Source organism: Astyanax mexicanus, chromosome 16, assembly GCF_023375975.1.
Source record: "Astyanax mexicanus isolate ESR-SI-001 chromosome 16, AstMex3_surface, whole genome shotgun sequence".
NCBI lineage: Eukaryota > Metazoa > Chordata > Actinopteri > Characiformes > Acestrorhamphidae > Astyanax > Astyanax mexicanus.
In genome coordinates, this window is record NC_064423.1 from 23,434,421 (window position 1) to 23,447,143 (window position 12,723).

A 12,723-nucleotide genomic window follows, 5' to 3' on the forward strand; every position below is an offset into this window, starting at 1 on the left:
AACTAATCCCATCCAAATTAGACTTCTGTGGGACCCCAATTTGGAATACAAGACGACAGCGCTATGTGAATTTATACTAGCCATCTATGCTGCAATTCTATGCAACACTATAGAAATCACAAAAGAAAACACAGAGCACAGAAATCATGCATAGATCATAAGCTTGAGGCCATCAGGCCTAAATTAGATCCTTAACTGAAGAGAAAAAAACTGCAGTCAGAATAGTCCACTGCATATACGGTCATGTAAACAAACTGTAGGCCTGAGAAAAAGAACATGAAGCCGTTTTCTGATCTGATTTTCTGATTCTTTTGTCTAAACGACAGACCCAGCTATTTCAATGCTACAGTGTGACCATTTCCCCCAGCAATAGTGGCGAACATCACTCATCAGTCTACAGAGAATGCACACTTTATTCAGGTGTGATAAAGACAGCTGGAACCGAGACTAGGGCATTTAGGACAATGTTCAACATTAAAAGTGGCCTAATCTTTTGTGTTATTAGTGTGGCAGTGTAATATGACTTTTTCTCTGATAGGGGCCACTTTTTGTATGTGGTACTAAAACTGATACAAGACAAAGAGAGACTCTAAACAGTCTAAACAGACAAATTAAGCCTGAATTTTTTGTCATAAAAAATTATGGGTAGAAGAGAAAATGGAGTAGAGCAGTGATTAGGGCTGCATGATCTTGGGGAAAAAACCCCCAGAAAATTTACATTGCATTATTTTGTTGTTCCGATATACACTGCATATTAAAATTTTCACAAATTTTACAGCACTTCAGCCCGACGTATCCCATTCATTTCAATGGAGAGATTTGTCGCATGCCGTGGTGCATGCTGGGTTGCATTGCATTGAATGCAGCCCCGCCCTCCGGAGAAAATGTTTAGCAGAGCTCAACTTTATTCAAATAAATCCGGCCGCCGGTCTGCGTTTAGCCAATCAGGGAAGAGCAGACTGCGACTTCACAAACATACGAGCCTCACACACAAACAGCACCTGCCTTTTAATCACAGAAGAGAACCTGAAAATGGCAGAATATGGATTTATAGAACTGTAGATTAAAGTGATGTTTACTAAAAAATGTAAATTATTAAACTTATAATTGACTATTTCTGTTTGAATTTACTTGAATTAAAAACTGCCACGGACACGCCCACATGCAGCGAGCCGAGAGATCCGGCACGGAAACATTTGTTGCAGAAAATGGTAGGTGATTAACCATCTAATGCGGTTAAGAAAGCTGTCTTTAATGACTGGATTAAAATAAATTATACTGGTAGAAATAATCTTTAAACTGGTAGATACTGTCAATCAAAATAAGCACAGTGAATTTATTTTTCCAATTAAGCTGCAAAGACGTTTTTAAAAATGTAACTTAACATTGCACAAATCATTGCATCTCCTGCAATGCGACTACTGCATGTGTACATTGCGATATCGATGCTGAAACTACATACTGTGCAGCACTAGTAGTGTGGAAGGTTTTCAGTGGAACGGAAGTGAGGTTACATAATTGGGATGATGTCCCTGCCCAAATCAAACGAAAGGCACATTTCAGTCAGATTTGCGCCACTTTTACTTGCTGTGTGAACACAGCATAAGCGTCCCTGAGTGGTCATGCCGGACACGTTCTGTCCTCTTTTAGTAGGCCAGGAAGGGTTGTCACTCCTTTAGGGCTGTCACTTTCACTCAGTTTAAAAAAGAATCATGTAAGATGTACCTTCTTAATGAAACTGGCAGCTTGCATAATGCTAATGCAGGGGTCATCAATTCAGGTCCCGGAGGCTTGATGTCCAGCACAGCAGGGAAATCACCAAAGAGTGCAGGACCTGAATTGATGACGTCTGGGATAATGCATATTTTTAGTTCTTCAACTGTCTGTTCTTCTCACTGTAAGAAACAGACACTTATTTATATGCATTTAAGCCTTTAATCGGGTGCTTTTAAAGTGTTTCTCCTCATTTAAACTTAACTTTGAAAGAATATGAATGTGTGTTAGTCTTCAGTTAAAAGTCAGAATAATTGGAAGACTACTAACAGAGTAATTTGTGTTTTACGAGGTTCTGTCTGTACTTACTGGAGATGCATGCTAGTTGAAAAACTGCACTTTTATGGAGCTCATACACCACTGTGTCTAGACAGTCTTACATCCATAAGTATTCTTAAACATCACATAGTATCCCTTGCCAATTACTTTCACTGCATTTCTGAATCAAAACACACATTTATTCCTGTACACCAGGTTACTTTACGCATTTTGAAGACCAAGCCACCAATAAATGTGTAAACACACCCAAAACTCATACAAACCACATCAGGAGGTGGTCTGATGTGCATTTGAAGCACGTTATAAAAGTGTAAGCACATCCATCCCACTTAAAACAACTCTCAATACAACCAAACATCACAAAAAGCAATCTGATTTTAGTCTGATAAACCAGACCAGTCAAGATGCATGTGGTAAAAATGTTATAATTGTTACAATTCAGATTCAACTCGTATGAAGTGATAAGGTGTAAGCAAGTTCAGTAAAGCCATAGAATAACCACTACTTTGTACATATAGGTTTGAAAGTGAAAGTTTATTTATTTATTTATCTTTCACAACATCTAAAATAGAACCTACACGTATATAAATTGCCTTTATAAAACAAAAGGGGCTTTTCTGCAGAACTGCTACAATAACTATTTAAAAGTATTTTTATTTATAAGAGTGAAGTGATATGGATAAGGGGTGGGCATTATAAAATGAGACTTCATAACTTCAGAAGTGCATGATGCATTTCAAACACATCTGGGGTATTTGGAGGCTAGAAATGTACATATTAAGTCATAGAAACAACACAGGAATAGAGTGATGCATTATCAGTGACACTGAGTGGATTTGTTCATTCAAAATAAAATACAAAAATAAGTCCTTTACTGTTGAGAATCCAAAGACTAGGACTAAAAAAAAATAGTTTTACTTTAGAAAATGTACTCATTTATCGCCTGTTCAGATATTTTTGCCTTTATATTATTATTTAAGCTAATTTCCCCAATTCTGTCAGTGTTCTTCTCATCACACAACTAACAGGGCCTTATAAGACCCTGTACACTTAAGTATCTGGAGTGTTTCCTGATACGATTTTAACCACATCAATTTTTTGCTTGGTAGTCAAATGCATCTCTGGTTAGTCAGACTGAAATCTGAATGCTGTGTGAGACAGACTATGCACGTCCACTCGCCTGCTTGCTTGATCACACTGGGAGGAGCTTTGGTTGTTGAATGAGTTTTGGAGAGACAAATGTGTTTACAATGCTACAACAAAGTGCTGTAAATTTTAAAGGTGCATATTTGGCCTAGTCTAATTTGAAGATGCTGCCAGCATGTTTCAGTTTCTGAAAGTATTATACAATTTTCTGGTGCACCAACATATCAAAATTACATTTTTGTCAGTGTTGACCCTACTGTGAATGACATATCACTTGGTTCGCCTAAACCTGTGTATGTTACAAAGCCTACAAAACTGAATTCAAACATTGAATAAAAACAATGAACACAAACAACATATCAATCTAAGTATCAAACAAGTCTCCAAGTTCAGTATTTGCATGATTGCTACAGACCTCAGTGCAAACACACATGGAGTCACGGCATGACTGTATTGTTAAGGAACTGCACGTTCACAGGTGAGACACAAACTTCTGTTCCATAGCTCGGTGAACACCTTGGTTCAACAGAACCATAAATACTAACTCCATTCATACAAGCTTTCAGAGTCAAAGCACAACCAAAGTAAACAATGCAAGTAAAGGTGGGAAAGTGGCGTTTCGCAGCTGTTTTGCCAGAATCTAAACAAGGCTTTCATGCTACATGACAGGTGTACTTGTTGCTAGTGGCACCCAAAGCAGACAGGCTCTGGAATACAACTCCCCCCAGGCAAAATATTTACTACTATGGCCAGGGGAGGGTTTTTTTTTTTGTTAATTTTAAATTAAAGATCCGGAGATTTGCTGCAGTAACATTCTATACATACTCTTCTAGGAAAAATTTAAATGGATGTTGGAATACTTCTGTAAAGATTTGACTACATTTAGCTATGGGCCATGTTCTGCTGCATTGTACTGATATTGGATTAGCTTTGGACCACACCATGAAGCCACCCCAAAGGATCTCAGAGGTTACATATCCAGACCATCAATTATTTGTAAAAAGATTGCCTATCCATTCAATGCCTGCCCATCCGGCCAATGTTCCCAATTGGGCACAGTCACCTGAAAGCAATCAGTCTAAAGAAGGAGGTTCCACTTATCGACAGCCCAATATGCTGGGGAGATTTACACTCACCACTCAAAAAAGGCAGATATTTGCATCCCTCTACCCATGGAGAACATCACTAAAAAGAAGGCAGTTCCACTGAATAACAGGCTAATATTTGCCAAAGGACATGTCACCTTGGCTTCATGTATGGCAGCTCCAGATTATCCCGATATCTTGGAATCTATATCAAAACAGCCTAATTAACTTTTCAAAACTTTGTATCTGGATACGTGAACAAAGCATAAAGCCAGCAATAGTGAACATAAACATTTATAGGAACAAAAAAAAAACTAATGCTTACTCAGGTTGAGGATACTTAACCTACACAAATTAGTGCAAGACTAGTAAAAGAACTTTAACAACGGCATGTACAGTGTTCTCATATTCGTAGCTACACTGAGTCAATCTAGAGTTAAAGGTTCAGTTTGTATCATATATTCTTGTCATATTGATTGCTGCAGAGGTAGATTAGTAAACAGCTGTGGTGTGTCTACTCCTTCAATGTGACTGATAGCAGTTCACAGTAACATGTTTTATAGTATAACTGCTTTAGCTTGCACTAGTCTGGGTTACTATACCCAAATAAAAAAACTGAATGCCTTGAAAAGAAAGTAAGCTAGCTAAGCATGTGTCATGTAGTGCTGGTGGGCTCTAAGCATGTCTCACTCTCTTCCTTTCTCTCTAGTCAAGAAGCTTCTTAGACAGATGCAGAAATTCATAGGATGCAAAACTCTGTGTTATTAATGTTATTGTGTTTCATATCTGGCAACACAGGTGTGGCAATAGGACTAGTGTGAATTAGCAGTGGGTGGGAAGAGAGGCAAAAACAAAGACAGTTCTGCTCCACAACCCACATTTCAAAGGACATCATACTAGCTAAAGTACTGCTGTCTAAAGATGCCAGTGCCTAAACTTAGCATGTTTGCTTAGCACCAGAAGACACATCCTGATCATTTTTTGACCCAGTACACAACATTAAATACATATTGTTCCTTTAAATCGGCACGATCTTAGCTAACCTAAAATGTGTTAAAGAAGATGGATAAGCACACGGGGAACTACATTACCCAGCAGCAGGAGCTTCAGCTCTCTCCTCGCATCTCGCTTGTCTCTGCGAAGCTGCTTGTCGATCTCAGCGTTGATTCTTTTCGACTCCTTGGCCTCCTCACTCAGGCAGCAAGCCATCATGGACTCCAGTGTCATCGCCGTAGTGTTTTTAAGATAGCTATCTAGTTAGCTACAATTCCCTCTGTTTAAACACACGGAGACTGTGCTCTGACAGGGTCTCACCCCCTTTTTCAGATTGTTTCGAAACGGGAAAAAAAGCGGACTCTGACAATAAAGCTAGCTAACTGCTGTAGCCAGTTAGCTAGTGGTACTATTAGGCTAGACCTCAGAGGCCTTTCGATATGAATCTGAGAATAATGAGAATAAACCGCAGGGCCTTTGGTTAATTAGCTAGCAAACTTAGCTAGATAGTTAGCTTGGTTAGTTGTTGGCTAGCAAGCATTCGTTAGCCAGCTAGGGCCCTGGCTGTTTAGTAGTTATCTAATGAGAAGGTAAAACCGCTAGCTAGGTTAATAAGTATCTAGCGTATACGTTTTAGCAAGGGTAACCTAGTTAATACATATAGTTATAGCTAACTAGCTAGCTTAGCAATCTATTGGATAGCTTAGCTAGTTAGCTAACAAACCTAGGTCGAATGTAGTGTCAAGCTAGCCAGCTGATAAACCAATGCAGTGTTTAGCTATCGCTAGCTAGTAAGCTAGTTAGCTACCTAAGCTATCTGGTTTAGTTAACTAGTTAGCTAGCCAACCTAGCACGAAGGATAGCTAGTAGTGAAGGTGCAGCTCTTGTCGCTCCGTCGCTCATTAAATCGAAAGCAAATAGCTTAGCGTTAGCTAACCAAGCTAGTCCTGCTCTCCACCGCCCAGGCTGAAATTAACTTCTCCCCCGCCGTTGATTTGATGCCCCAAAGCCCAGCTAAGCAGCTTCAGTCCCGGTATGGACGGGACAAGCCTGCCTGCCACGACATCCGTGCTAAGTTGTGCTAACTAGCTTAGCTAACCGCCCCAATACCAAGACCAAACGGCGCCCGAGTAGTGACACAGACCGCCCGCAAAACTGTCCATCAGCTAGCCAACTAACCGACACGCTAGACGGTTAGCTAAACGACCAGTTAACAACAGATGGCGAAGAACGACAGAACGGAGTAAAACATGACAGTGCAGATTAGCTAATCAACGCCGCCCGTGCTAGCCGCTCCGCTCCGTCCACCGCCGCAGCTAACGTTACCGCGGTGATCAGCGGGCGGAGGCGCCGTTAGCAAACATTTGCTTTCAGCTCCAATACAAACCAGATACAGCCAGCAGCAGGCTAGCTAAAAAAAAAATCACACAGGCTAACCAGCTAGCTAGCTACCGCATCTGCACCCAAAAAACAAATATACGCCAATAAGACCCAATCCTGTGTCGTAGAAAAACCGCAAATCTATCAGAGAAAAGCTTCTTCTAATTTAGCTAATTAACGGAGGGGGAAAACCCCGTGCAGAAATCTTCAAATCTTAGCTCATCACAGCCCTGCCTCCGTTATAGCCTCTGAATCGCGTCTATCGCCGTGGTGGAACTGCGAACCCTGTAAACGAGGAGTGACTGACAGCTTCCCCAGCCAATCAGAACGGAGAAAAAGCGACTTTTAACTCAAGAGGCGTGCCACTCGGCGCAGCTTGAGATCCGATTGGACGGACAACGCCCATTCCTCGTTGAATATTCATAAATCTCCAAAACGTCGTGGGAGGGCCTCACCTGTTTCAAACGCGATATAAAATATTCAGGAGTTAAAAACGTGATTGGCTGCATAGGTTTTGCATAAAAAGCAAATCAGCGGTGCAGATTGACTCTAATCACTGGAGCTCCTTTATGTTAAATAGGATTTAAAACAATCTGCGCACCTGTAAAAAAAAGGGGGGAAATGATAGGAACATGATATATAGAACAGGCAACAATATGATAGAAACAGAATGCAGCTTAAATTGTTCTTCACATTTTAAATGGTTCTTTTCTATAATAGATAGTTATATGTAGCAGATAATAATAATGTTTTTTGCACTATATAAATCCCCTCTGCTAAAGGAAAGGTTTGTTTTGCATATTAAAACAGTTTACTTGCTACTGTTTTGCTCATTTTCAGTGTTAACTGTTTTAACTCCTAAATTAGTTCTTTAAGGGTTGTTTAGTAAAGTCAGTGGTTTTGTGTAGAATATTGAACACTTTAAAAAAAACAGCTGAATACCTAAACAGGTCTTTGTATTCATTTAAGTAAAAATGAGTTGGAACTGGAAAAAGGCTCTTTGATATGAAATAATTGTTTCTCGTAAATGAAAAGCTAAAATGATGACCATCTTTTGTTCATCCTAATTGTAATAATAATAATAATAATTCGAAGGTATAGAAAACAGAACAGTACTGTATTCCTGTGTCTTTTTCTAGTGATTATGATGAAAGTGTGAATGTGCTGTGTGTAAGTGTGCAAATGCAGCAGTAGAGAGTGCAGTAACACCATCTGTTCCAGCAGTGCTTACTACAAACAAAGGCTTTACATTTTTTTTTAATTGATTTCCAAAGTTCAGTTTATTTCTTTTGCTACCTACCAGCTGTAATCTGCTAACCAATACAATATTTTACAATACTAAAATTATTTTATTTCAGTTTTCAGTTAATTTGTTTTCCTTTAATGTCCTGGCAGTTTGTATAATTTTGTAATTTTATTATTATTATTTTTTCCTATTTCCAGTTATTGACTATACCTAAAAATGGCAAAAAAAAGGAATAAAAGGAAAATATGGGGGTGTTCTTTTGACCAGTAGTATACACTGATACAGTTTAAAATAGTTTACCTATATACACAATATGAAGATACATAATATGTTCTCTGAGATCTCGCTGATATGCAGTAAAAGTGAAAGAGGAACATTCATTCATCAGTTTTGGACATGCCCTGAACTTTAATAGTTTTGGAAGTATGTTTTTGACTTTTCCTTTGCGGTATTGGATAGGACCTGTTTGGCAACCCTCTCAGTTTCAATATTGGGAATAGGAGACTCTAATATATGTATGAATATGTGTTCCTTTGTCTAATAAATAAATTTCTTAGACATTTTGATAATATTCTAACTTATAGACGCAAAGTTTCCAGTATAACATGGCAAACAATTTGAGACCACAGAGGAAATATATCTCAGCTGCAACTCCCGCAAGCTTTTCTTTCTTTTGTATAACTCCATCAAAAACAATGTAATTCTACATGTTGCCAATATATTTCTAGGTAAAGGCTTATACAATGTCCATGTAACTGTACACTCAATTGTATTCATTTAATAATAATAATAATAATAATAATAATAATAATAGTAATACACATGAATGCTGATTTTTTCAGACTGGATTTTTAAACAATAAATTCATCATAGTTTTCGGGTGGAAAAGTTTGGGACTAATTAGGCTGAGTTTAAGTACAGCTGAGCTGACGTGATGTATGTGTTTCGGACTTGCTGTGATAGTTGTGTTCAGCTTATGTTTCATGTTCCCCCTGCGGCTCAGCACGTCATTAGCTAATGATCACACCCTCACTGAGCTGAATCTGAACTAATTCCTCACATTGTTACTGTCACTGTAGCCATAACCCACCACTGTTTCCACAAAGTTCAGTTCCTCTCCCTCTCTCCCACACACAAATGTGCGAATAGCCACTTAGTAGCACATATAGATGGGTAGTACAGGTCTCAGAATACCAGAATTCTGCTTCTGTACTATGGAACTTATACAAGTTATATTTGTATAAAATCCTCAGTCCACTTGATTTTTAACTTCAAATGCTGCTTCATCTCTTCATTTGTCAACAAATACATATTTATTGCTGTTTATATGTATAAACTGCAGTGGAGTTAATGTGAATTACACTTGCCAACTGTAAGAGGAGCCCAAAATACTTATTCTTACATACAGCTGCTTTACCAAATAACTAATAATATATAGGTTATACTTTAATATTTAAACATTAGTAATAGCTTCTGTTACTCCTGTACATCTGTATAGCTAAATTAAATTGCAAAAATGTAAATTAAGGGGCGGGGGTTAGTGAAAGCTGTGGTGTGTTTGGCTTGCTTCAATATAAAAGCACATCAATATATATTTTTTCCAAAAAAAAAAAATATTTTAAACTGACACAGAAATTACAATAGAAGACAGCATGAGCATAGACATTAGTAAGAAAATGACAAAATAATAATATTAACAGAAGGCAAATACAAGTTTGTCATAAATTCTTACAGTTTTTTTTTTATTATTCTTAGTAATTCAGATAGATTTCAGTCGTGAGATAAAGTCCATTAGAAAAAATATCCAATCTTGGTACAAAACACTTATATACTTAACAACTTTTATTATTCCTTCAAATCCCTTCAGTTATCTCACACTTTAGAGACATCAGTCATGATGGAAAAGCACAAAAACTTTGTATCTCCCCTTTTTAAAGGTTTTACTTTTTTACATTATAGAAACTGTAAATCTGGTGGGGTTTTTTTTCTATTTTTAAAAAAGTTTTTTTTTTGAGAGCAACAATATATATAAATGAGCAAATAATTTAATAGGTCATTTGTCCCCCTATTACCTAATGCTCCTACTCTAATAGAATGGCTTTAATCTTGATGACACATTGGAACATTGCTGAGAGGATTTGATTGCAATCAGCAACAAGAGCATCAGATGAGGTCAGGTACTGATGCTGGATGATCACAAAAGGTGGCACTTTTTTCATATGGAGGGAATATACGTACATGCTGTATGTGACCAATTGAATGCCCCTGTCAGCAATGGGTGGGGCTTAAAGTAGCAGAGCGGCTCTGCTGGTATTTGACACTCCTTTTTCTCCCCATCTTTCTGGATGTCAATCTTTTGTCCTCACAAGCTAAACCGGTTTATCAAGCCTTTCATGGTGGTGCTCAGCAAAATCCCCAGTGTTGGATTATCACCTACAGTGTTTATTGAAGGTCCGGTGGACAGTAATGGAGTACATGTACTTCACTACTGTACTTGAATACTGTACTTTATTAAAATGCCTCTGTTTAAGTATTTTTATTTTATTTTACACAACACAGAACAGTTCTACTTGTTATAATGTGAGAGTCAACCGTCATTTTTAAACACAACCTTTCCCATAATAAAGAATAAAACTGGGTGTTTATGTTAATATGCTTTTAAGGCTGATGTATGTAAGTGTCTTTTCAGACTAGCTGCCCTGTTCACTGACATGCTAAATGGCAATTTTGTGTCCCATGACTTTTGCCATTTCCCACGGAAGATAAAGAATGTTGCAATATAAGTGTGTGTTGTCTGTTTAAATGGACAGTCCAAGCCAGATGCTGCCGGTCACAATAATCATCATTACCACACTCTATACTGTCCACTATGTATGGTAAGGCCTTCAGTAATGAATTCCTGATACACATGTGAATGTACCATTCATCTAGCACACACTACCAGGCCTCACTTAAACTCTGTTACTTCAAACTCACTCACAAGATAACACCTCACAACATACATAGGTCCCATCCCAGATCCTGAGATAACACTGCATGATCATAATGCCCGTGTATTGTGCAGCACTGAAAATGCAGTGCAGTGTAAAAAAAAAAAAAAAAAACATCAGCATGACTTCTACTCTATAAACAGCTCTGGAAGAAAAACAAAGGACCACTTAAAAATGATGAATTTGTTGATTTTACCAAAATGAAAACCTCTGGAATATAATCAAGAGGAAGATGGATAATCACAAGCCAGCAGATCAAGCTGAACTGCTTGAATTTATGCAAGAGTGGCATAAAGTTATCCAAAAGCATTGTGTAAGACTGGTGGAGGAGAACATGCCAAGATGCATGAAAACTGTGATTAAAAACCAGGGTTATTTCACCAAATATTGATTTCTGAACTCTTAAAACTTTATGAATATGCACTTGTTTTCTGCATTATTTGAGGTCTGAAAGCCCTGCATCTTTTTTGTTATTTCGGTCATTTCTTATTTTCTGCAAATAAATGCTAATATAAATGACAATATTTTTATTTGGAATTTGGGAGAAATGTTAATTTTACTCAAACATATACCAATAAAGAGCAAAATCAGAGAAACTGAATCAGAAACTGAAGTAGTCGTTTACTTTTTTCTAGAGCTGTATATATGTTTTTGAAATGTTTCTGTAAATTAGTTGCTATATATACACAGCAAACTGTAATTGTGTCAACCCAGGTTGAATCAGTACTCAGTGTTAAATTTAACATGGGCAGATTTGCTGTGTATAGACTGTTTTGGCACATTTTAACACTTTTTGAATGTTTACATGTTTAACACAGTAAAATAAAAAGCTGTGCTTTCAGAGCCTTAAGATGTAGAGCATATATGTAGTTACTAGTTTTTAGATATAAGGGGAACGGTTGAACATGACTTGTGATCAACAAGGGATGTAGCAATGCTGAGTGGGACCGTGCGTTTGTGAAGCTCTATGTCATAACAGAGATGCTGGCCGAGGCTAACGCTGCTGGAGTGATGCTAATACCATATTAGCGATGCTAACAGTGGTTAGCACTGTAGCAATGCTAATAGCTCTGTAGTGATACTAAAGGTGCTGTAGTGATGCTAACAGCAATTCTGGCTGGTGACCAGCACAGTGCTAATGTTAAAGATTTACGTTTATATAGTGGAACAAGCTAATGTAAGGGGTGTGCTGTAAACACAGGGCCAAATAAAGTAAAATTGCTTCTGATAGCAATTGGTAGCTATTTTTGTACCAAGACAGCTGAATTTATCAAACACATTCAAATCACTTAATCAGTTCTGTCTTCACACTGCTTCCCTTTACAATCATCATGTTTCAAGCAGACACACAAAAACACCTTAAAATTACATTAGCTAAACTAATAATAAAGTTCTTTCAGAAATGAAGCTTGTTGAAAAACCCAGTCCTTGCGAAGCCAAATTGCTTCTGCTAGGCTGCAAAAAATCAGGAAAGTGTAGTTTTCTGTAATATGAGCCCTTTATATCTTTAATTCCAGAATTTAAACATATAGAGTATTTAAAATTCAGTACATAGTTCTATTACTATATTATTAATATTTACAGTTTCCATACTGCCACTGTTGACACACACACACACACAGACCCGGAGCTGGCAGGAACTACCAACATACTGTACCATGTGCCGTGGCTTTGAGCTACACCACCAGTTCTTCTTTTTCAATAACTCATCTCTCCACAGTTACAGTGGCCAGCAATGCGATATTGTATTCATTGACGCAATCATGCATTCTAATCATGTGCACTGTCAGTGGCCTATTGTTCTCCATTAAACTGTGTTCAAGAGTCACAG

At 37.8% G+C, this 12,723-nt stretch overlaps 1 protein-coding gene across 2 annotated transcripts in view; it reads right to left on the minus strand.

The window, feature by feature from the left end:
• The window catches only part of LOC125782213 (guanine nucleotide-binding protein G(q) subunit alpha-like), a 37,625-nt gene extending 30,698 nt beyond the window's left edge, over positions 1-6,927 (minus strand). The window contains exon 1 of one of the 2 annotated variants that reach the window (XM_049465631.1): positions 5,375-6,927. In XM_049465631.1, the coding sequence (XP_049321588.1) occupies positions 5,375-5,510 (136 nt within the window). In that variant the 5' untranslated portion in view covers positions 5,511-6,927. The remainder of the gene's footprint in view (positions 1-5,374) is intronic. The other variant, XM_049465630.1, reaches the window with a different exon arrangement.
• Between the last annotated feature and the right edge of the window lie 5,796 nt (positions 6,928-12,723).